Source organism: Canis aureus, chromosome 36, assembly GCF_053574225.1.
Source record: "Canis aureus isolate CA01 chromosome 36, VMU_Caureus_v.1.0, whole genome shotgun sequence".
NCBI lineage: Eukaryota > Metazoa > Chordata > Mammalia > Carnivora > Canidae > Canis > Canis aureus.
In genome coordinates this window covers 9,472,486-9,497,042 of record NC_135646.1, presented here as the reverse complement: position 1 = coordinate 9,497,042, position 24,557 = coordinate 9,472,486, and the positions used below count along the sequence as shown (strand labels likewise).

The 24,557-nt window shown below is 34.7% G+C and overlaps 1 protein-coding gene and 1 long non-coding RNA gene across 13 annotated transcripts in view; one reads left to right on the top strand and one right to left on the bottom strand.

The window, feature by feature from the left end:
- The window catches only part of SPAG16 (sperm associated antigen 16), a 911,935-nt gene that overhangs the window by 681,481 nt on the left and 205,897 nt on the right, over nucleotides 1-24,557 (top strand). The window contains exon 17 of one of the 10 annotated variants that reach the window (XM_077885069.1): nucleotides 24,430-24,467. The exons of the other annotated variants lie outside the window; for them this stretch is intronic. Within the exon in view, the coding sequence (XP_077741195.1) occupies nucleotides 24,430-24,452 (23 nt within the window). The 3' untranslated portion in view covers nucleotides 24,453-24,467. Of the gene's footprint in view, nucleotides 1-24,429; nucleotides 24,468-24,557 lie in introns of those variants that run through there. 10 annotated transcript variants of the gene reach the window in all.
- The window catches only part of LOC144305922 (uncharacterized), a 188,600-nt gene that overhangs the window by 120,784 nt on the left and 43,259 nt on the right, over nucleotides 1-24,557 (bottom strand). The gene's annotated exons all lie outside the window — the stretch shown is intronic.

Genomic DNA, 24,557 nt, shown 5'->3' with positions numbered 1-24,557 from the left:
TTTTAATAGGATAATCCTTTAAGAGAAGTTGCAGCTCAACAGATGTGCAAATCAACCCAGAACAAATAGCGTGCTACTCTTGGAGATGGAACTGCACAGTTGGTACTTGTGATAACTCACAGTTATATTTATCTAAAATTGAATTTTGAACAATATTCAAACGTGATTTACTCAAATCTGATTGAGCTTAGAAGTATCTTTTCTCACTTGTAATATAAGAAGAGCATAAATAAAAATTGTTATAAATTGATCTTCATGCAACATCCTTTCCTATCTACTCTTTCACCAAAAAAAAAAAAAAAATGAAAAGAAGACATAGTATAGTATTGTTATTAAGAAAATCAGCACTCTGTTAATGTTTTGAAATCATGAGTTTGATAAACACCTTGGAATAATATGCATTTCAAGCCATGCCTCCTATTATCCAAGTATGTCATCATTCTCTGTCTTTTATTTTTGTTGGTCTAATGGTAGAAATTATCTTAGTGCAGTTGACAAATATTTAGTGTAAGCCTACCATCTGCCAGGTACTTTTCTAAAATTCTGGGATTTGTGATAGAGAGGTAAGATTCTATTAACAAAGTCAATTGAAGCCATAGACATGAATCTGCAGGTCATAACTGGGAGTGTTGAAACTCTAAGTCAAACTCTTCCACATACAATATGCTACATGTGCCATCAGAGTGTTATTTGTAAAAAGTAGTATCCTGTGGCTGTGCATGGAACTGGAAAAAAAAAAAAGAAAGGCACTCCTAAATTATTAATGATATAATTACCCATCTCTGTTCTCATGGACTCAGTTTATTTTGAAGTTTTGATTAATGCTGCTTTCTTGTGTTATCCTTTTACTATGCTTCCCGTAACATTTGATTTGTTCTTTCATTCCATGCTGCATTAGAATCCATTCACCCTTATTGGGATTTAGTTGTGACAATGGATACTTCTTTTGCTTCTGCCTTTCTTCCTCTTTTGTCTGTGTTTCATTTTTTCCCCCTTCCTCTTGTTTACTTCCCTTCTCTTCATTTATTTTATCCTCTCTCTTCTTTATCTTCTTCTTTCTCATGTATCAAGACCAGAGTTAATCAGACTTTTCAGTATAAAATAGACAATTATCATCAGATTCCATTATTTTTCTCCTCTCATGTCCCCTCTCTACTATCATTCTCTCTCATCTCCCATGGAAGTTTTTAAATGTCTTTGATATATTTCCTTAGATTTAGAGTTATCTTTGAGAAATACATAGAATTATTTTGTATATGTACGTATCTAAGACTACTAAAAACTGTATTTTGTTATATATTCCACTCAATTTCTTGCTTTTTTTGTTCTATATTATGTTCTTAAGTTTTAGTCATATTAATATATGTCTATCAGGTTTATTAGTTCTATCTACTGAATAGTATTCTGTTTTATTCATCTTATCATTTTATTTGTCGATTGTACTAGGGATGGGCACCTAAGCTCCCTATAAGCCCTTGCTACTTCAACATATGCTATACTAAATATCCTCATCCATATCCTGGTGGTGGACTTCTGGGAGAGTTTCTCTGGAGAGGACTTGCAATGCCACAGAGTGTACATTAATTGCATTAAGCACTCACACTGCTCTTCAGGATCACTGGACTAGTTTACAGTCCTTCAAGAAATCTCATTATCAACATTTAGTAGTACTAAAGACTGAATTGTGTACCCCTCTAAATTCTTATGTTGAAGCCCTAAACCCTAATGTGACTATATTTGGAGGCAGAACTTTTAGGAGGTATGTTAAAGTTAAATGAGGTCATAGGATTGGCGGTCTTATAAGAGTCATGCACATGGACAAGAAAGGGCTATGGGAGCTCCCCAGGGAGAAAACACCTGTAAGCCAGGAAGAAAGACTTCCCTGGAACCTGACCATACTGGTACTCTAATCTTGGGCTTCTAGCCTCCAGAACTGTGAGAAAATAAATTTCTGTTGTTAAACCACCCACGCTATGGTATTTTGTTATGGTGGCTCAAACAGACCAACACAGGAAGTATTTGATTTTCTATTTCTGCCAATATAGAGGGTACTGTATACTTTGCATTTTCTTAATTATTAGTGATGTTGAGCATCTTTTTATACACTTTTTAGTCTTTCAGGCTTCCTTATCTGTGAATTAATTGCCTTTGCCTATTTTTTCAATGAAGTTTACTTTCTCTAGGGACTTATGCTTTTGTAATAATTATCTGTATATTAATCCATTGTAGGTTTTATCTGTAGATTTCTCCCAGAGTTGTCTGTTTGCTGATTTCATCTGTGGTATCTTTTATTGAATTGAAATCTTTAAATTTCATGGAATCAAAACTATTTTCTTTTTATCTTAGTATTTTTTCTTCTTTTAAAGGGAGATTACTTAAGATTATTTTCCCCATTGCTTGGTCATAAAAGTATTCTCCTGTACCTTCCCCTTCATGTCCTTACATTTACATGTTAGGTCTTTGATTCAAGGTGCAAGGAGGTGTTATCAGCAAGTGTCTCCTGCAATAATAAACAACCCCAGGATCTTCCAGAGGATTTGCTTTGTGTTTACTTAGAGAAAGTTTCAGGTAACTCAGGCCTGATGCATTTTCCTGGGCTCAGCAGAACTCTATGTGTTTTCTCGTTTTGAACCCCAGGGCCTCTATGTGGGACATGTGATCCTCAAACAGCACAGCAGAAAATAAAAACCAAACAATGCAATCAGTTTTAAATTTTGTTTCACACATGACAGATATCATCTGCTTATTATCCTACTGTCCATAATATATTCATTGCAAGTTATAAACTAAGCCGAAAGCCACTTAGATGGGGCCATACACTAGTACTACAGATTTTAAGAACATGTCTCATGTTATTGGCTGGGAATTTTAAATCCCATTACAGGAAAGAAGCATGTAGTTGGGAACAGTAATTCAATGGCCGAAGTGAGAGCTCAAGTTAGTTTTCCTATCTAGTAAGACCGTTCTCCTAATACCAGCAACTATACAATTAAACCTCACTGATCTGTGATATTACCTCTATCATATATCAACCTCATATACCTAGACAGGCAGAGTCTTTTTACTAATCTTTTGGGAACATTGTTTTTGAGCTGGTACAGTTCTGTTTTTATTACTGCATGTTCTAGTATTAATATATGAATGCGAAGCCACTCTCTTTGCTCTTCTTTTTCAGAAGTATTTAGTGAGCTTCCTGTTTCCTAGGATTTTTAGAGTTATCCTTTTCAAAATTTCAAATTGTCTTAAATTATATTAGAGAACATGGCTTGCATTAAGTTGATCTTCTATGGCCTCTAGTATGGACAATTTGTTCAATGTTCCTTGTGTAATAAAAAAGAATGCATATATATGTACACCTTGTGAGTTCAAACATTTTTATGGAACTCTTAGTTTGAGCTTATTTACTGGTTATTTAAATCATTTATGACATTTCTTGTATTTTGACTACTTGAGTTCTCAGTTTCTGAGATGAATATATTAAAATCTTTAACCACGAATGTTAATTAATTTATCTTCGTAATTCTTTCAATTTTTGCTATATATATTTTGAGGCTATATTTTTAGATACATATATTCATAACCACTATATCTTATTGATCATGTCTTCCTTTTATCAATGTATAACATTATTTTCATGTGACTTTTCCTTAAGTTCCATTTGTCTCATAGTAAAACTTGATACCCCATTTTGGGTGGGGGAAAGATTGTATTTCCCTGGTAACCTTTTCTCCATACCTTTCATATCTTTTTGTGGGAGTTTTTTTTTTTGTTTTGTTTTCCTTTTTTTTTAGCTTTTGGGTTTTTTGTTTTTTTTTTCCAAAGTGACATTTGTGTCTTTGGAATAATGAATTTAATCTATTATTATAGTGATGTTTTTGACATCAATATGCTTACATAGAAAATGCTCATATTAGTCAGGATTATTCAGGGAAACAGAGTCAATAAGGAGCATGTGTATGTGTGCATTTGTATGTGCAGTTTGTGTCCAAATGCAGTATAGAGGCAGATTCCTTTTTTTTCTCAGGGACTTTAATCTTTGTTTCTTAAGATCTTCCACTCATTGGATGAGGTCTGTCCACATTATGGAGGGTCATCTGCTTTTCTGAAAGTCAACTAATCTAAATATTAACCACATATAAAAGTACCTTCATAGTAACATTAGACTTATATTTAAAAAACACCAGAGAAAATCTGGGTACTGTGAGTACCATGGCCTAGCCAAATTGACACACAAAATTAGCCATTGCAATGCCTGTCCTTCCTTCCTTCCTTCCTTTCTTTCTTTCTTTCTTTCTTTCTTTCCTTCTTTCTTTCTTTCTTTCTTTCTAGATTATGTATTTATTTATTTATTTATTGATTGATTGATTGATTGATTGATTGATGAGAGACACAGGCAGAGGGAGAAGCAGGCTCCATGCAGGGAGCCTGACGTGGGACTCGATCCCTGGTCTCCAGGATCAGGCCCAGGCTGAAGGCGGCACTAAACCGCTGAGGCACTCGGGCTGCCCTTGTAATGCCTTTCTGATACCTTTCTGGACCCTGTCTCTTTTGATTATCTTAATTTTTTCAAGAAATATTTATTTTCCCCTATTCTAGATGCTGAGGACGGAGCAGTGAATATTATAAATACTTAAACACACATATATATTTCTGCGCTCATGGAACTTACATTCTACTTAGGGGAGAAAGCTCAGAAGGACACAGATGATAAACACCTAATAGAGTCAACACCAGCATATATGCCATGTGGCGATAAGTACTATAAAAAAATTAACACAAGAGAGTAGAGAGTGGTGAGGTGGAATATTACTTGAGAGAAGATATTCAGAGATGATTAGACTTGAAGGAATTGAGGGAATAGATTAGGTGATTAACAGGCAGAAGAGGATTCCAGGCAGAAAGACAGCTTACAGTCTTAAGATCAGAACCATACTTTCTGCGTGAGGTCAGATGAAGAGAAATATGAGGTATGAGTTAGTGTTAGCTATGGATGATCTTGGAGGTTAAGGTTTCAACTCTTCTTTATTTTTTAAAAAGATTATAATAACAAATTATCTAAAAATTTTTAATGCATGCATATTAGACAGGGTATAGATAAATGAAAGTCTTGCCAAAAGAGACTAACACATGAAACTTAAAAGAGCCAACTTAAAGGTTCCTGCATGGCTCAGTCACTTAAGCATCTGACCCTTGATTTTGGCTCAGGTCATGATCTCAGGGTCATGAGACTGAGCTTCAGGTTGGACTCTGCACTCAGCATGGAGTCTGCTTGTCTCTCTCCCTCCACTCCCCACTCCCTTTCTCATAACTATCAGCAAAATTATGATCCTTAACTTATGTCTAAAGACATGGTGGTATATAAGTCACAGACTCATTATGGAAAATATTACAGAAATCTAAATGTTCCAGACATTCCTAACAGACAGCAATTAATGACTTACAATAATGGGCAATTTGATAAACTATTGTTACCTTTGCAACACTTACTTCTTTAAAAAGCAGACATGACATTTATATGAGTGTTGCTGAATGTTCTGTTAAGGAAGAGATAGTTCATGGATTTGCTATTCTCTACTCTCATTTCAATAGATAATTTGCCCCTCATTACCACTATGAAATCATATACAGAGACATTTTAAAATCATAATATTTAGGGGTGCTTTAACTTTTACTGCTATCAGACTAACAGCAGTATTTTGTGATTCAATTGGTTTGGTTTGTTTTTAAGAATCTTTTTGAAGATATTTGCATCTCTGTGTGCTTACATGGGAAAAGTGCTTTCATTGTAGGGGAAAAATTTTATCAGTGAGAATTTTGCAGTATTTTGCTATGCATTCTGGAACAATGAAGCAATGGAAAACTGTGCTCAGAGACCTCATCTCAACATAAGATGCCTAGTAGAATAATATCCTATATCTGTATAATCATCAATTTTAATATCACTCATTTCACCAGCTTATCTTCTGGTGCTTAGTCCTATGGTTTTTTCATGAATGAAAATAACTTTTCTTTTAGAATGTTTTACACGGACTTCGTTTGACTGCCATAGTTGACCTCAGCTTGTTTTGAGACATTTGAACTAGGTTATATTTCTAGATTTGTCACTTCTATTCTGCATAGACTCAAAATATCCTATAACTTTTTCTCCATTTCTTTCTTACTGAAGTTGTAGACCCAATTAAACATTTCTACTTATAAGAAAGGCTTTGGAGTTTAGAACAACCAGTTGATTATAGTGTGATGATATTGTGTTGACAGTAGTACTCAATAGCCTCATCATATTTCAGTCAAGCAGATTAAAATATTGCTCCACTATTTTCAGTAATAAAAATAGAAGTTGTGTTAACAAAGACATATTTTGCTACAATTCAAAGTCAATTAGATTTCTCATGTGATGAAATTATTAGAGATTCAGTATTTCAGTGTTGACTGATAAAGAGAACATTGTTCATACTAATTATAAAATAATAGTCAAAAATAATTCAAAAGGGCATCTTTGAACAGCAATCATGAAAAGATACTAACTTAAGACAATTGGAAAATAAATGTATAAGCTCAAATCTTGCTTAAATAACTCATACAGTGGAATACCATGTGAATGTTAAAATGTCATAAATGTGTATATAATGAAGTACAAAGATAGATTTTCATGATGCTATTGAAGATTAAAATAGTGACAAAACAGAGTATAGGCCATGATTTCACAATGAGTATCCAGATAGATGATATAGATGATAGATGATAGATAGATGATAGATAGACAGATAGATAGATAGATAGATAGATAGATAGATAGATAGATAGATGATAGATAGATAGATGCAGGTCATTCTCCATGGGCTGTGTCCCTCCACTCATTCAATGTTCTTCTGTGTACTCCTCTGTTCCCCTGGGAAAGCTGACTTGCCCGTTGACTTGTAATTGACCAGTGAGAGGCACTGATAGGAGAGGAGAGGGTAGGAGGAGAGATTGGAACATTTATTCCTTCTGGTCCCACCTTAGGTACATTATGGTGATGACTGCATTGGCAGCTATAGCTCCTTTCAGGCAGCCCTACTTCTGGGGCTCCAATTCTTAGTCAGGTACCACTTAGGTCATTTTTGCCCTTTGCTCCTTCAAGCCTTGTGTAGACAATGTTTTTCTATTGCTCCTAATTTACTTGTTTATTTCCTTAATTTTTCTCCTCTATTTTCTCCTTCTGTAAATAGTCTCTTCACAAATAAGTCTTTTTAAAATTTGTATGTGGATATGTGTTCTATCTATCTGCCAGGACCCTGACTAATACAGATGTACATGAAAAACCTGGCATTATAGCCACCAAAATGAGTATAGGCTTTCTCTGTGAGGTGTTTACCCTATTTTCTAAATTTTCTAAAGTAAATATAACATTTTTCCAATATAAAGAATGCAGAGTAAAAAAATTTCTTATATATGAAAGAGGAAAAAATAACATCCAGATAAATAACACTGATATGAAACATTGAAGAGCTCGTATCTTTTTTACTTCTTATTGCAGTTGCCTAGATTAAGCCTAATGATTTTCTATATCCAACCCTAAATTCTATGCAGCTCCTCCCAAAATGAGCCAAAAAGAAAGGAGAGGAAGAGCAGGTAAACAAACATGATTCATCTGAAGCCAAGTGAAAGGTAGAATTAATACTTATAAGAGGTTAATACTTAATCCCATAGTTTTCACTTTTGCATATGAAGAAAGAGACCTAGAATATTTGTAGCCTCTCTTTACTCCATCTCTGCCCCCCTATCCTTACTATCCTTATTCCCTCTGTAAGAGGGTGTCTTGGTTAACTGAAGAGTTCAGAAGGAACTGAGCAAGTCCCAATGAATAACTTCTTGAGCATCCCTCTCCTTGGAAAAGTCCATCCTCTGACTATATAGTGTTTTCATCCATTGCTGCCAGCAGACTACTCTACTAGCAGAAATCTGTTGCAAATCTGTCAATAACTATTAGGATGGGGTCTAGTAAATTGTAGGAACTGATAGGATACCGATGAGGCTGCATATTCATGTCATATATTTAAATTTGCCTTTATCACACAAAGGTTATACTTCGATTTCCGTCCCTATAATTCTTGGATCTACTCCTCAGGCAGTTCCAAATTGGAGTGGGAAAGGAAAAGATACTTTACTGATGCTCTCAATCACAATAATATTTATATTCCTTTTACTATGCCCACAGGCAGCATTATTTTTTAAAATGTGTATTTTTTGTCATTCTAAATGTTTTATGTGATTATTGCTGATATTTTCAAAAAAGCAATACAGAAATTATTACATAAACAAACCATTTGTTTTTCTCTTATGTAATAATTATGTATGTAATTAATCATATGACATCACACAAATCAGTTAAAATATTTTATATTTCTTATGAAACCATGTAAAATTACTATATCTAATTATATGTATAATGTAAATTACTATTACTAAATAAAAAGTAATATATATATAGTGTTTTACATTTTATATTTATATCCTAATGATCTCCCACATCTAACCTCATGTCCTACAGTGTTCTAATAATACAGTACTTTACACTTTATATTGGGCCTTTTTCATTTTTATTATATACAGAGGCAGTAGAGCAGTTAAGAACAGCAGCCTCCAGAGTGACAGTGATTGGTTTTGAATCCATATTCTATCACTTATTAGTTCTCTAACCTTGGGCACGTTCCTTAATCTTTCTTATGCCTAAATTTCTCTCTGTAAAATGAGGATAACAAAAGAGTGCCTGTTATGTTTTTTTGTGAGCATTAACAAGATAATCCATATCAATATGGTGAAAAGGCTTATGTCTCTATCCTCCCATGTTTACATTCTAATGAGAGAAGAAGAAAAGCCTTTGTCTGTCTCTGTCTCTCTCTCTCACACACACACACATGCACGACACACACACACAATACAGACATGCATAAGTGGTAAAAGAGAAATAAAGCTGTGCTAAGTGTATGGAGTGAATGGGTGAGGGGAGTTGATATTTCAGTAAGATATTCGGGAAAAACCTCTGAAAAAGAGCAACCTTCATGAATTGAGGATGTAAGTCACACACAAGTCTTGGGAAAAACCATTTTGGGAAGAGGGTTCCAAGGGCAGACCTTGAGTTACAATAAGATTAAAGATATGCATGTGACTAGAGTAGAATGAATAAGGCAGAGATTGGCATGAAATAACATGAGAGACACGCAGGAGCTAGGTTATGAAGCTCCCCCTAGACCACGATAAAGAGGCTGAATTTTATTTGAGTATGGCATAAAGACTGGACTGTTTTAAACACTGAAGTAATGGGCCTTGATTTTCATTGGAACAAAACAACAAACAAAAAATAGCTGGCAACTATTATAGACAAACACTCTATCTAGGGCAGGAGTGGAAGCAGAGGAACACTGAGGATGTTCCTGTTATGACACAGAATTAAATGCAGTTTGGAGCAAGGCAGTGAGGCTTACAGAGAGCAATAGGGTGCATTTTCTGCAGAGAATAAAGATAATAAAACCATCATAAAGATGGTCTGTCTGCTTTTTATTATCACCATACTTAAACAGCAATTCTAAACATCAGTGATTAATTGCTTGTCCCTCAAAAGGCAAACAGTTCCAATTACCCCTCCACACCCTGTTTATGCCAGTGGACCTAGATGACAACTGAGAAACTGTTAAAACTCCATGATATATTTGAAAATAGAGTCAATAGAATAGGCTGATGAGTTGGGTATATGTGACAAAATGCAATCTCGAGCATATTTCCTGCAGCATGTAGGTGAAATATGACAGTGTTTGTGATGCTTTCTCTACTATATATACTATGTAGTATATAATAAACTTTATATGTGGTCTAAGTTAGTAGACTATATACTCCACTCCATTAATTTTTCTTTCAATTAGTTTGCTAGTTGTACACTATGTTAATGGTGTTTATGTTTTAATATTAGGTAATTTAAGTACCATTTAATTAATGCTGTGTTTCTAAGGGTTCTTCATTATTTTTGTTTGTTGACTAATATGTTAGTTAAGATGCCTTTGACTATAAGTATGAGAAACCCCAAGTGGAACTGTCAGTAAGGAACCTTATTATCCCACAGAAGAGAAAGTCCACAGGTGGGACTGACTGCAGATTTGGGTGATTGAGCAAAACAAAGGTGCTTCCAAGGAATCAGATTCTTTCTGTCCCTCCGTCCTGCCACTCTCAGTGTTGGCAGGAAGATGACTCTTACATCTCCATAGATCATATCACAAGAAGAAAACAACCAAGGGAAGTGATGAGACTCTTCTGTGGCTCCCAGAAGAGAGAACGCTGTGTCTTAAAGTCCCAAGTAGACTTCCCTCATGTCTTTTGGGCCAGGATTGGGTCATGTGCAAATCTCATTATGAGGCCCTACAAAGGGGCCAATCACTTTTATATCTGGACCGTGGCCTCAGCTTCCCCTTGCTCACAAAGCTGCCAGTGTGTGGGGGAGGGAAGGGAGGCAAGGGGAAAGGAAAGAAACTAGACCATAGAATGACTCTAACAAGAGCAACATGAAAGTAACTCGGGAGACAGAGAGGATCTACTCCTGGAATTCTGGGGGAGACTAGAAGAACATTGCTTTGGATTACAAAGGGAAAATCAAAGCCTCAGAAAGAATTTGAGCTAAAGCAGAGGCTTTAGAACTTTATTCTAGACCACCCACAGACCTCCTTGGTGGTCTAGTGGCTAGAATAAAGACAAGGCACAGTAGGAAACTCATTTTATTTCACAAGCCTTGTATACACACACGTAAACACAAATGTAATATATATTATTTATTTATCATTTTATAAATAATATACATTATCATTTTTAAAAATATTTTACTACCTTACTTTTTATAACCTGATTATTGGTTTCAAGCTGCAGTTTGGAAAATACTGATCTAGCAGATCTCTCAGGGCCAGCATCTATAGCATCTCAAGATGCATAATCATCTTCCCTCATGCTGGTAATCCGTTGTATCAAGTTTATACTGTGAGTGGTAGCTTAATTGGCCTCTTACTATTTACTCTGTGGCTTGTGTGCAGGAGTTTGTCTGACGAAGGTTATGCTGGGGGAATTGCCTTTGTTCTCAGGTCAAAAACAAGTCCCCCAGGTAGGTATAGACTCAGTTAACCAGCATTTCCAAATGGTGTGTTGCTGCTGTTGGGAAATCAGAATTGTGGGAAACTGTGACAAGTCAGCCTGAGCCTAAGTGTTGTTACACCACATGCAGCTACTTCACCAGAATGATTAAGCCTTTGGCATACCACAATTAAGCATTTTACGTCACTTTAAAACTAAATAATCTTGGTTTTGTAAGATGTGTTCCAATTTTTTCTGTTAGTGGTTTCCAGAAACATCTATTTTTTTGTATGTTAGAACATTGAGTAAATTGTCATATGAAATAGATGCATAGAAAAAAAAACAGTATCACGTAACTCATAATTTAATAATCCTTGGGCATGTCTGATTATATTGTAAAAGTCATTATTTCTTGGACTATAACAGTATCTGAGATGTAAATCGATCTATTTTTTGATGCAGACAATATAGTATAATTTTGGTCCACTTTATCTCCTTTTGTATCAAGAAAGAATGGGTTCATAATCTGACTCTTTTAATCCTAAAGAAGTAAATTGAGTTCCAAAGAGTTTAGCTCAGAAGTGAGTCGGTAAATGTTTATTTTAACTTACTTTTGAGCATTTCTGTCTCAAAAGCCAGGCAGTATTTTACATTTTGGTCATTTTCCTTTTGCTGAGATAATGAGGGTGGGGACTCTATACAACTGCAGGCAATTGCTTTGAGCTCTAAGCACTTTGAAGAGATTAGCCCCATTGATATTCTCTTCATTTTTTGGAGAGAAATGCTGCTTTCCCCTGAGTACAGGAAGATGGACAGCTATTGAATAAAAACTGCTTTTGTCTAGTAGATAGTATAATATTAAATATTCTCTTCTCAAAGACATATATGCAACATTAAAAGTTCTCTAAAATGATTGGGAGCCTTGTTACACTGACTTGCTAATTTTGTCTGAACCTGCAAAGTTAAATTTGGTATCATTTGCCTGGAAAATATCCTTAAAGGGGTTAGAGCCAGGATTGTATTATTAAGGCAGCCAACTTGGTGATGAGCAAGTTAATTATCCTGGGCATAAAAGGAAGGGAAATGGCATGACTTCTGCTAGCAAACAGTGAAAAATAAATGAGTGAACTACTTGGAGGTCTGCTCACCTCGTAGGACTTAGCTGGACAGTGACCTGTCTCTTCTGTGTGAGTTCCATCAGAGATAACTTCGTTTGATTTAAAAATGTTACACTTTGCTAGAATTTGAAGCCATATAAATAATGTTTTATTCCAGATGACTGCATTATATTATTGTCGTTTCAGACAGGTTCAACTAGCAAAAATCTCAATTCAAATGACTTTTCTGTCACTAAAAAAAAAAAAAAAAAAAAAAAAAAAAAAAAAAAAAAAAAAAAAAAAAAAAAGTCTTCTGTAGGAGAGGGTATGCGTGTGTAAATATATATATATATTTTTCCAGTCCTGCAGTTCTATCCAGTGTCTGACTTAAATACAGGAGCTTCCCCTACTGATTAGCTTGCTCCTGCAGACAATCAGTTAGATACTAAAATCTTTTTGAAGGTCATCATATCCTTTGCTTTTTGAAAGCATCCCTTGAAGTTCAACAGCTTAACAAGTTTCTGTTGCCTTGTGTGTTCCTTGCTCTGTTATACATACATAAAATAGGAATCTTATTTTCATTCAGAGAAGGTAATAAAAACCTGTGATTTAGGAAACAGGGTTATCATCAAATAAACGTTTTATTTATGCTATTCAGACTGCCTGTCTTCAGAATATCACAAGTATTGATCAATTTCAGGTCAATTGGATGTGTGAAATAGAAGTGGCATGTTATAAGCTCATGATTATATCCTGTGGTTTAAAACAGTGAATTTGATTACATGACATGTTGCTGTACTCTCTTTGGTCTTACTGCCTTTGCACTTGAGATAATCTCCCTGTGCAAATTCTAAGAGCCAATTCATGGGGAAAGGACAAGTAATGTAATTCTATCCATTTCTCCAGGACCTTAGGAATTACCTAAGGTCCTTCATCCTTAGAACTTCATAATTCCAGTCATAATAGCATCATCCAAGATCCTGGGCAGGCTTTCATTTGACAGTAGGACAGAAAAATAAGGACGGGTATGGGATTTCCTGAAAGATGTCTAGGATCCAGACATTGTAATTCTGCTTTTGTTTTGTTTTTGGTAATTCTGCTTTTATCTTCAAGAACACCTCACAGAACCCCAATATTTTGTGACTTCTTAGTCCTGTAAACTCGAATCAATGAGATTTCTCCAAGATCATTACAACTTCCATGATGGTAAAAACCTGAAAGACCAATTACAGCCTCCTTTACATTGTAATAAGTTGTTTCTGGGTGCTTAGAATGTCAAACTTCTCCTTTTTCAGTATACTTGTACCTAATTTACAAAATGTATTTTGTTCCTTTATTCGACTTTGCTGAGTTTGTTGTTTTGTTTTTAGAAATTGGCCTTATAGATACTAGCATTTCAATAAACATTTGTTGATTAATAACTACACGGAAAATATTTCTTGAGGGTCTTTGACCCTAGTCATTATCAGTGCTTTTTTGCAAGTTTTTCAAATGAGTTCTGAAAAGCACTCATTAAACTGTTATAAAATTTAAATTTGAGCATATTTTTTAGCACCTTAGCTCCACTTTTAAAGGACATATTTGGCTCCTTGTATTAGCAAAGTGTATCAGCAAATTATCTCTATTCCTATGTTGTAAAAAGATTTTATTTTGTCCCATAGATTCAGCAGTTCCGTAAATGACTAAAGAATCAGGCTTAAAGATAATGACTTGCAATTGATACCAGTGTATCGAATGTTACTAAACTTCCTTGAGATCAGTCAATATTATAAGTGAAAAATTAATTTTGAAAAGTTCAGTTAATGTTACTTGCAGGTATCAGTATAATGATAGCACACGAAAAAAAAATCAATCCAAAAATCAGTGGCTTAACACAAAAATGTTGACTTGTCACTCCCATCAATCCAATGTAAGGAGGGCTCTATTCCATGTGGCCATGGCCCAGGCTGGCAAAGGCTCTTCCATTTTTATCATGTAGTTTCTTTTTTTTTTTTTTAAGGATTTTATTTATTTATTCATGAGAGACACGGCGGGGGTAGGGGGGTGCAGAGAGAGGCAGAGACACAGATAGAGGGAGAAGCAGGCTCTGCGCAGGGAGCCCAAGGCAGGACTCTATCCTGGCACTCCAGGATCACGCCCTGAGCCAAAGGCAGATACTCAACAGCTGAGCTCCCCAGGGATCCCTATCATGTAGTTTCCAAGGTCACTCTGTGTATCAACATCTAACCGGTAGACGAGAGAAGGAAAAAATAAAAGAAAAGCATGCTTCTTATTCATCATTACAGACATATAAAATAAATCTTTTCTACTACAAGGCCAAAGGCCTTCAATAAATGTTTACTTCATTCAGCTAGCCAGAACTAGTTTCATGTCCCTGTCTACATACAAGGGAAACTGAGAACTGTATTTCTGACATAGAGCCATTTTCCACTAATAGCTCTACTCTGTGGAAGAGGTTCTAAATCTGTTGGAGAACCAACAGTTGCCATTGAACTGTGTCAGTTACTATTTTTGCAATCAATGGAAACTGACTCTACTAATTTAGTTTAAGAAGGAGTAGATTAGAAGAACATGATGTAGTTTGCAGATTCCAAAAGGAAGTTTGAATAGACAGGCCTGAGAAAATACTGGAATCAGAGAAGCTACAGAGATCATTGGAGCTAGATTAATGGACATGGTCCTTGGAGTTCTGTCAACAAGATAAGATGGTTCCAGCCACTCTCAGCCCAGATGTTGATTCAGTCAAGATTCAGAGAGAATCTTTGAGAGAAAGAGCATTTCTTTCCCTCCATGTGGCTAGCAGAGAGTGGGGTGCTTTGATTAATAGTTCTCCAAGATTATATTCAATGGGAGATAGGAAAATTCCCAAAGCCAAGACAACATACAGGCATTGTCAGATGAAAGGATAAAAAAAGATAGGAAGATTAAACAATATTTATACCTTTAAAAAAAGGAATGTTTCAGATTACTTTTAGTTCCATAAATTCAAAGGAAAGTAACAGTTTCTGATCTAAACAGCAAAGAGAAATAACTGATAAATCAATGTCAAAATCTAATAAGAGATTTCATAATCTACCAGTTACAAAATCCTTCTCCCTTTTTGTTAGAGTTCAACAACCTTAGATAAAATTATGAACTCTCAGAAATTAAGTTGTTCTTTGGATAAATGTGCAGGTGAGCACATTTCCTGACAGGTGAGGCAGGGCAGGGGTGTTTGGGTTTGGGAATTCATGAGTTGCAACCAACGGAAACTAACTGGGGAGTAGGGGGAAACAGCAATGAGAGTTAAAGTCTTCATCATTTTAAGTGTTATTATTTCCTTGGAATATTTCATAATAAAAAAGATTATCACTGTTTGTAAATATAGTTACAATTAGCCAAAGAGATATTAGAATATACTCATTTGTATTTCACTAAGAAATACATTTTTTAACCTGTGTTTCTAGGGTGCCTCCAGATTATACGCAGGTTCATTAAAGGATTTTTTATGACAGTGTACTAAAATATGACATTTACCCCCACTCCCTACCAAAGAACTATGGGATTAAATAGATCCAAATGAACAATATCTAAATATATAAATGTTAAGATACTCTAGGATAGGAAGTTGTTCATTTAAAAAAAAAGAAGAGTATTACTAGGGTTAGAATTACTATAGATAGTTATCTCTAAAAATGAAGACAAAGTTTAAGAATTACAGGATAGACCTATGGGGATTGTAAAAATTACAATGAAAAAAATCCTTCAAGTGGATCTTAATATATCCCTCTAATCAGTCCACTCTACCCTACAGTTGTAATTCTCCAAGTAGGCTACTAAATTGTCTTTCAAAGGTTTATTTCCGCAAATGACTGCTCTGTCTATGCACAAAGAAAAGGCAATAACCCTATAATTTTGTAGATTTTTAGAAGGTAAGCTAACAAAAAGATTCTTTTCCTTTTCCTTTGACTCTGAAGAATGTACAGTTGGGAGCTCAATAAGACAGTCTTCCTCTGGCTCTTTCTTCAAGTGTCTGATATAACAATAGAAGTACAATAGATGTCAATTTTTTTTGAAAGCTTCCTGGGTTGGCATACTCTCCCATGAGGCACTCTTATCGTATGTGTATATGCTTATATATATGTCTGTTTTTCTAAGAACTATTTACAAAAAATTTTTTTCTTTGATGTTAAAAGGGTATTTTTCTAGACATTATTAGCCAATTGCTGGAGTTAGAATTTTATGCCCAGTTATTTGTTTCTTTGAATTTCTATTTGTGGACTATCTCTTATTTGTCTATAATTAGGGCTAAACCCTAATTCCAGGAATGCTCATAAAAATGAGACAATTATTAGAAAATTAATTAAGGTCTCATTTCAAGGTTAATGTTTGGAATGATACTCTGTTAATGGCAACTCTGAGTATGTTAGCTTATTACATTTATATAAAAATCAGAACAATCTTTCTTGTCAAGGGATATGAAGTTAATGTCCTGTTAGACACATATATCCTATTGCTGGTAGAAAGGAGCATCATCCTTTGCCTAAGCTTAAAACAACTGAATTTTCTTTAACATTTTTTCTTAACATATGGAGTATCACCAAGTGCTATTTGCTTGAGAAATAACTGCACATCCCCTGCCCAGCCTAGAAATGTCTTTTAAAAGGCTGACCTGATCCTAGCAGTTCCCTTCTTTAAAATCCTTGATGGGAACTACTGTTCTACTAGCCATTTCTTTAGATTGCAGGCACTCTCAGGACTCTATATCTTTGCCCTCTGGATTCCTGCCTTCCCCTGTTCTGCCTGGAAAACCCTATTCATGCTTTAATGTTCTATTCACATCATACTTTTTTCTAACATCACTCTCTCACTGATATTCCTCAACTCCAACCCCCAGGCAGAATAAATTTCTTCTTTATCTGTGTTCTTGCACTTTGTACAGATCTCTATTGCTTATCAAATTGCATTAGCATTAATTTTTGTTTCCTCTAGGATCTCCCTTGCAGGATTAAATTCCTGGAGAAAGGTATACTTGCACACCTTAATATTCCACATCTCTGACATTCCCTGGCTTATTTAGGTGCCAGTACGTGTTTTTGGAACCATTTTGTGGTTAATTTTATACTGAAATATCTGTGGGTAAAGCAGAGAGAATTCTAGACTATCTGTGGCCCAAGATATTCACATTCAATAACCAGGTTTATATACAATAACTAGATTATAAAGTTTATTATCATTATTGCAAAATCTAAAGCATGAAGACATTAACCATTCAACCTCAGAGCTCCTCATTTACCCTACCCTAAGGAGAAATAGAAGTTTGTGTACCTCAGAAGCCCAAATCATTGGATACCCAGTAAGAATTATGTCAAAGGAGGTCTTTTGTCCAACAAAAGCTGCTTATAGAAGTTACTATATTTGCTTTCCAGTCTGTGTTGATGTGTTTATAGCATAACTAAATATTAGTATTGTGGTTTATTGACTATTGATAATTCTGCTACTGTCAAATTAACATTACAATGAAGTCTCATAATAATTGACAAAACCATGAGCTTCTTCCTGTAAACAGAAATGTACTATGACTTAGTAATAATTTCCTAATCAGAGAGAAATGTTCAAGAAAAACTTTAAATAAAAAGAGCAAGATATAGATATGTGTCTCCCAATTTTGTGAAATATATATACAATACATACACTTACAATTATATATATATGTATATATATATAACATATATGCTTAAGTGCATATAAGTATTAAGCATATATATTGGCATATACAAACATACAGAAGAAACTGAGGGGAAACATAGGTGGTTATCTTTTCTAAATTTTCTATAATGGTCTTTTAATTTTTGTTACTCATAAAAATATTATTTTAAATGTTATTTATTGTAATATAATAAAATGTAATAAGGCTACTTTTAGAATAAAAAGTTATTGTTTGACTAAATTATCTTTCTTTAGACAGAAGATACTAGATTCCTTCAAACACTGTATATTTTTATAAAAAACTAATCTAGAAAATTGGAAGGTAAGAGTCTTGTGGTTGCTACATTATGTAGTTTGTAAAATAATGAAAGTAATGGTAATCAATGTAGAAAAATGCATATATAAAATTGGAAACAGATGCTAATACACAGGTGGTTGAACAAAAAATAATATGGCCCTGGTTCAGCACTCTTGTGCTAAAGGAACATCTGGATGTATGTGTTTTATCCCAGAGCTAGAACTAACAAGAAATAAAATTAAGAAATTATTTGAATGAGTAGAATTGAATAAAAAAATGATTTTCGAGGTGATCTTAAAGTCCACATTCCTTTTAAATACCTGAAAAGTCATGAGGCTGATTCATGAGTGCAAATATCTTACCTAAAAATATCTTATAGATATGTCACATGTGTACATGAAATTAAGTTTGTTTTATAGCAAACATGTTTTTTAATATTAAAGTTATATTTCTAATTTCTAATACCTAGTATCTGAAGTTAGACACTCCTACACAAATATTCTGATGATTTTTATGAATAAGAGACATTCTCTGGAAATATAATCTTCTAAGTCTTTTTCTAGAAGCATGCTTATTACATGTAATATGTAAATAAAAGCTTATGTCTGTTGCACAGTGGAACACTTATAAAGTTTTCATTTGATTAATGAAATTTATTTAAAAACTAACAACCTATCTGCAAACCTTTTTAAGCTTCTACCAAAACAAATAATATGTGTGTCCAGGACAAGACATTACAGCCAAAGAATCTGAACAGTGAAAATATTTCTAAGCTACAATCACTTGTTTACTTCTAGAAACATTTAGTAAAACAAAAGTTAAGGTACAAGGAAAAAAAATCATCTTTCCCTAGGAATTTGTTGTAGTGGTACTTGGCCTTCATCACTTGCAAAATTAGAAAGAACAGACAGGCCTGTATTCAAAAAGAACCCATTCTCTAGTAACATTTTTATAGCCTGCATTGTTCCCATTGAATTTTGTGCTAACAGTTTGTATAATTATTTTTTCCTATTTGGCCATAATATTGTGAGCATATGAAATGGGCAATATGTCAGGAATAATTAGGCCCCATAGTGCTGAAACCCCAGTGGAAAAACTGCCTCTTTTATAGAAGCAACTCATTACCTGTAGACCTGTCAATTTTACTTAGCAAAGACCATCTGTTTGTAGCCACCTCTTTTCCCAGAGGAGAAATTCCTCTTCCACAAAGAACTGCTCCATGATGTCAAAACTACCTTTCTCCATAAAATGGCCTCTCTTGTCTTCACTTCTTTCTGTGCCCTCTAAACTGAGTTATTATACAACCAACAAAGATAGCTCTATATAACTTAAGAGGTAGAATGAAATTAACTTAATAGACAAAGCCATCACAGAATAGTTACATTATAAATGTGCTTGGGTGGATTTATGGCTACAGAAAGCTTTCTCATGGACTAGAACTATTATAAAATATTTACAGATCCTTGTGACTCTGGGTTTATCAGCAGCAGTAAGCCAACTGGTAATTGTCAACCACATTAAGCTGGTATATCTCAATTTCAACTTAATTTTAAATTATGAGGAATATTATTACTGAAAAGAAATGGTTTCATGTGCCTAGAATTTAAGTTGGTATTTATTATTATTTTTCAGAAAGTACATAATTGGTGTTGGAATAGTTCAGATATTAGGTGGGCTACTCTGGGTTAAGTTATTCAGAAAGAGTCCTTCAATTTTAGGGAAATCCTCTTGGATAAATAATATGGAAGTATATAAAGCAATACATGTAATGTTCTGCATCCTCCAAACCCCCACCCCTCCCATTTCACAATGAGCTAATTTCAGTTTTACCAAATATAAGGATGTGTATTTGAAAGCCACCAGAGACAACAGTACCTACACTGCCTGCAGTTGGAGAGTAATTCAGAGGGACATTAGGAATTTGCCCAGCGGTCTATGCTCAAGTTTGCATGTCTATACACATATTAAGGGACAAATGAAGCAAATATGATATTTCTGCATAAGTCTTGTAATTCTCTACAGTTGTCACTGCATATTTATATTTGTCCAGAGCAGAGAGGGATATTTTTGTCTTACACTTCCTCTCTCATATGATGCCAGAGTGGTCTGTAGTGAGTTAACAAGTAATGCCTGCAGTACCTCAGTGTAAAAGGGCAATTGATCATAAAAATTACCCAGAACTCAGAATTAGTATGTACTCCTATTATAATCCCTGGAACAACATTCAGGGATCATGTATTCCCAAGATGAGTTTCAATAAGCTATAAATACATTATAATGTTCTTCCAACAAACTTTTCCTAGGAAGTCAGCATTCAGCTTTCCTCTAAATGACAAGTTAATGCATTAAGAACCAGGCAGCATTCAGAAACGAACATGCACCATAGTAATAAAGACTAATCACACACAACAGAAATCCGGATCCTCAGAATTGGACCAACCAACCAATGTTACTGTAATTAGGTACAAATTGTGCATGGTGTCTGGAGTGGGGGCTCTCATGGTGGTTCAGGGATTATATTTTTCTTATACCTAAAGAATCTTCTGGAATAATTAATAACTCAGGAAGAATATGAAAGTTCTAATATTGTGCCAATGCAAAATGACCTTTGACCTTTGCCTTGCCTAAACTCAAGCCAAACCTTCCTGAATCCATTTTGGGGTTTGAATGAATTTCATTTAAAAATTTGTGTTCTCTCTCAGTTCAAGTCCTCCCTGATTGGTTTAGTTATCTGTTTTATTAAAGATACAAGTAACTGTCCAATTACTCTCTAATTTTCTTTATTTGGAATTAGTTTATGTTTTCCAAGTAATTTAGAAAAAAATTTTATTAAAAAAATGACCTTAGTATTGTTTGAAAGATATTAAACTAGCAATAGTCAGAAAACAGGTTCACAGAGAACATCTGGGAAAGAGGAAAAGCAGTAAATGTGAATAGATGTAACAAAGGAATATCCAAAGTGAGAAAAATATTATTTTTTTAATATTTTAAATTTGTGACTTATATCACATGTCTCTCCATTGCACCAACCTGACAAATATGTCAACTGAACTTGATATAATGAGGAGAGAGAAGAGAGGCCACACCTCTTGGCTAAAGGTAATGGTACAAAATAAAGGCCTCTGATTTGACATGGCAGAAAATATAACGTGCTTTTCTCTGTCAAGGGGATCCCAAGGGAGGTTTTAGCATAGCTTCCTATCTTATAAGCCATCTCTTTTTTCACTTCCTCACTCTGATGGCTGCCAATCATACTATATGAACGCAGTGAGGAGACATAATGGTGGGGCATATAAAGCTGCTCTGCTCATAGACACTCTTTATAAAGGGCATAAGAATTGTTAGAGCCTGGTTCTAGCTCCACATACTTGATCTTTCTTCCTCTACTTTGACTCCTTTTTTCACACATCTAGGTTTAAATTTTATAAAACAAAAAGTCTGTAATTCCCGCCACTGTCACTTTCATAAGGTGTAAAGTTGTATGTTTTTGTCTAGGCAAGTATCCAGCAATCAAGCAAATGAATTTAAATTTTAAATTAAAACATAAAGAATAGAGAATGCCTAAAAGATAATTCTGATCTAGTCAAGGTTTTGCATGAAAGCTTCTCTAACTTCCAGGCCTCTTGCATTACAGTGACTTGAAGTATATTTTTAGAAGGCCCCTAAAATCACAACTACATGCTATTGAATTCCACCCAACACCCAACACACATACCCCTATACACACACAGACTCACTGAGAACAGAAAGTGTAGCAATGATTTAAGACCCTATGTTGTCTATGAACTTTCCTGGTCTTTAATCTTCTATTTCTTTTCCACTAGATTGATCATGGAATAAAATGAGCTGACAGTTTATCTCTTTCTCTTTTCTACATTTTGCTGGAGATGGAAAGAAAAAAAAGCTATAGCAAAAGAGGGGAGGGAAACAAAATTGAAGATTCTAGATATATTTATATTACATAATAATCTCGGTTCTCAAGAATTTTATTCACATTCTTAGACATATTTTTGAGGCTATGGGTAATGTTTCCTTAATTTAAGGTAAATATACCAGTGCTTCTGGGAGTAAGCTGGACATTCACATATGGTCTTTATCCTTTTAGAGAGTGTAATCTAAAATAGATATGAATAGTTAACCAATTGACTATTTAACAAATAGATTGTGCATGTTATACAACCAAGATTAAAAGAGAATAAGCTTTTCTTGGAATTTTTTCTTCTGTTCAATGTAACTGCTATGAGATGACAGACATGTACCTTTGGTATATGCATCTCATAATGAGGATGAAAAAGATTATAAATCTTTGAGCCAAAAGGCTAGTAGTTTTTGTTTTTTACATTTTACTTTTTATCTTTTGCAGCTTCTGCATAATTGTATAAGTTGTAAGGATACAGATTTACAAGATATATAGGTAACAGTGTGGCATATCAGAACTAAGACCAAATCATGTGCCCCCATGGATTCTGTGATTTTCATATTTGCTTTGCATTTTAATCATTTTAAGGAACTGATCTCTTTAGAAGGTGCCAGAATCATGGACATAAATACCAGATCAGTTATCTAGATTCCTTCCAAACTTCTATACAAAATTTTTGAAAAAATGAATACAACATACACCTTAAAAATTAAGTAATTTTATTACTGTGATCGTCAGTTATATATTCCTTATATTCCAAACTATCAAGAACTCTATAAGACGTCATAGCAATTAAGTATCTGGCATATAGTAAATATTCAAATACTTATTGGAGGAATAAATGACTCTAACTTTTGGGTATTTTGCTAGTATAGCAGATTGGTGGTAATCTTCAGTTTTATTCTTTTTCCTCTTTCAAAAACATTTCCTTGCACTTCTAGATCACCCTGCTGCTTGCTTCTCTCAGTTTAAAAAACTAAACATATACTCTGTATTTTGCAATTGTGGCTATCTGAACTTAGGTTTGACCAAAAGTGGATCCGTTTCTGTCTCCGTATGTTACCTAAATGTTCTTCTTGAGATTACTGTACCCTATTATCAGAAAGGGATTCACTCAAGAACAAATAGTAGGATATTTGGTGAAGAGAAGTATAAAACAAATAGGAGTTATTCTTGTTCTATAATAAGAATTGTAGAAACAAATAGTTACTTCACTCAGCATAATACTGAGTGAAGTAAGTCAGTCGGAGAAGGACAAACATTATATGTTCTCATTCATTTGGGGAATATAAATAATAGTCAAAGGGAATATAAGAGAAGGGAGAAGAAATGTGTGGGCAATATCAGAAAGGGAGACAGAACGTAAAGACTGCTAACTCTGGGAAACGAACTAGGGGTGGTAGAAGGGGAGGAGGGCGGGGGGTGGGAGTGAATGGGTGACGGGCACTGGGTGTTATTCTGTATGTTAGTAAATTGAACACCAATAAAAAATAAATTAAAAAAAAAAAAGAAATAAATAGTTATAGGTGTTGGTGCAAAGGCTCAGTGATCTCAAGGCATTTACTTCTGCAAGTCTCTGGGTGCTTCTCTCTTGGATTAAAGGGGGTTGCTACAGTTCTAGATTTATTTAAGTCAGGAAGCAGAGGGCAAACGGGAGGCATGAGCAGCTTTTTTCCCATCAGTAAAGAAAGTAAAAACTCTCCCAGGAAAAGACCCTAACAGGCTTTTGTTTATACCTCATTGACTTGAACTCTGTTGCACAGCAAACCCTTGAACCCTGTTGCACAGCAAGCCCTTCAGTAAAGAAAGCAAAAGCTCTCCCAGAGAAAAGACCCTAACAGGCTTATGTTTATACCTCATTGATTTGAACCCTGTTGTACAGCAAGGAACGCAGAGAGAAGGATGGAGGGGATAGTTCAGCTCTTGATTCTTCCTTCATTTTAGCTCAAAAAGCCATCCTAGTTGTTTGGATTCCCTTCATCCATGTAGTCAATCCTTGTGGTATCTGCTCTCACCTCCTAACTTTTTTTTTACTCTAAGAAGTAGAGTTTTCTCATTGTTTCCCCAAATGTACTTTTATGAAGCCCAAAAGTTTCATTAACTCTCCATAAATAGAATGTTCCATCTGAGATTATAAAGAAACAATAGCAAGAGTCTGAAGTTTAAGCCACATGAAAAGTACATCTCTTAAAACATTTGAAGGTTTTGGCATAAAAGCTGCCACATTATCCCAATACAGCCATTCCCATTCAAAGTGTGGTATTTACCATGCATTTTTTATAGTACAAATTCTCTCTCTCTTTTCTGATATATATATATATATATATATATATATGCAGGCTCATGCAATTATGGAGGCTGACAAGTTCCAAGATCAGCAGGGTGAGCTGGAAAGCTGGAGACCCAGGAGAGCCAATGGTGTAATTCTAGTTCATATTTGAAGGACTGAGAACCAGGAGAACCAATG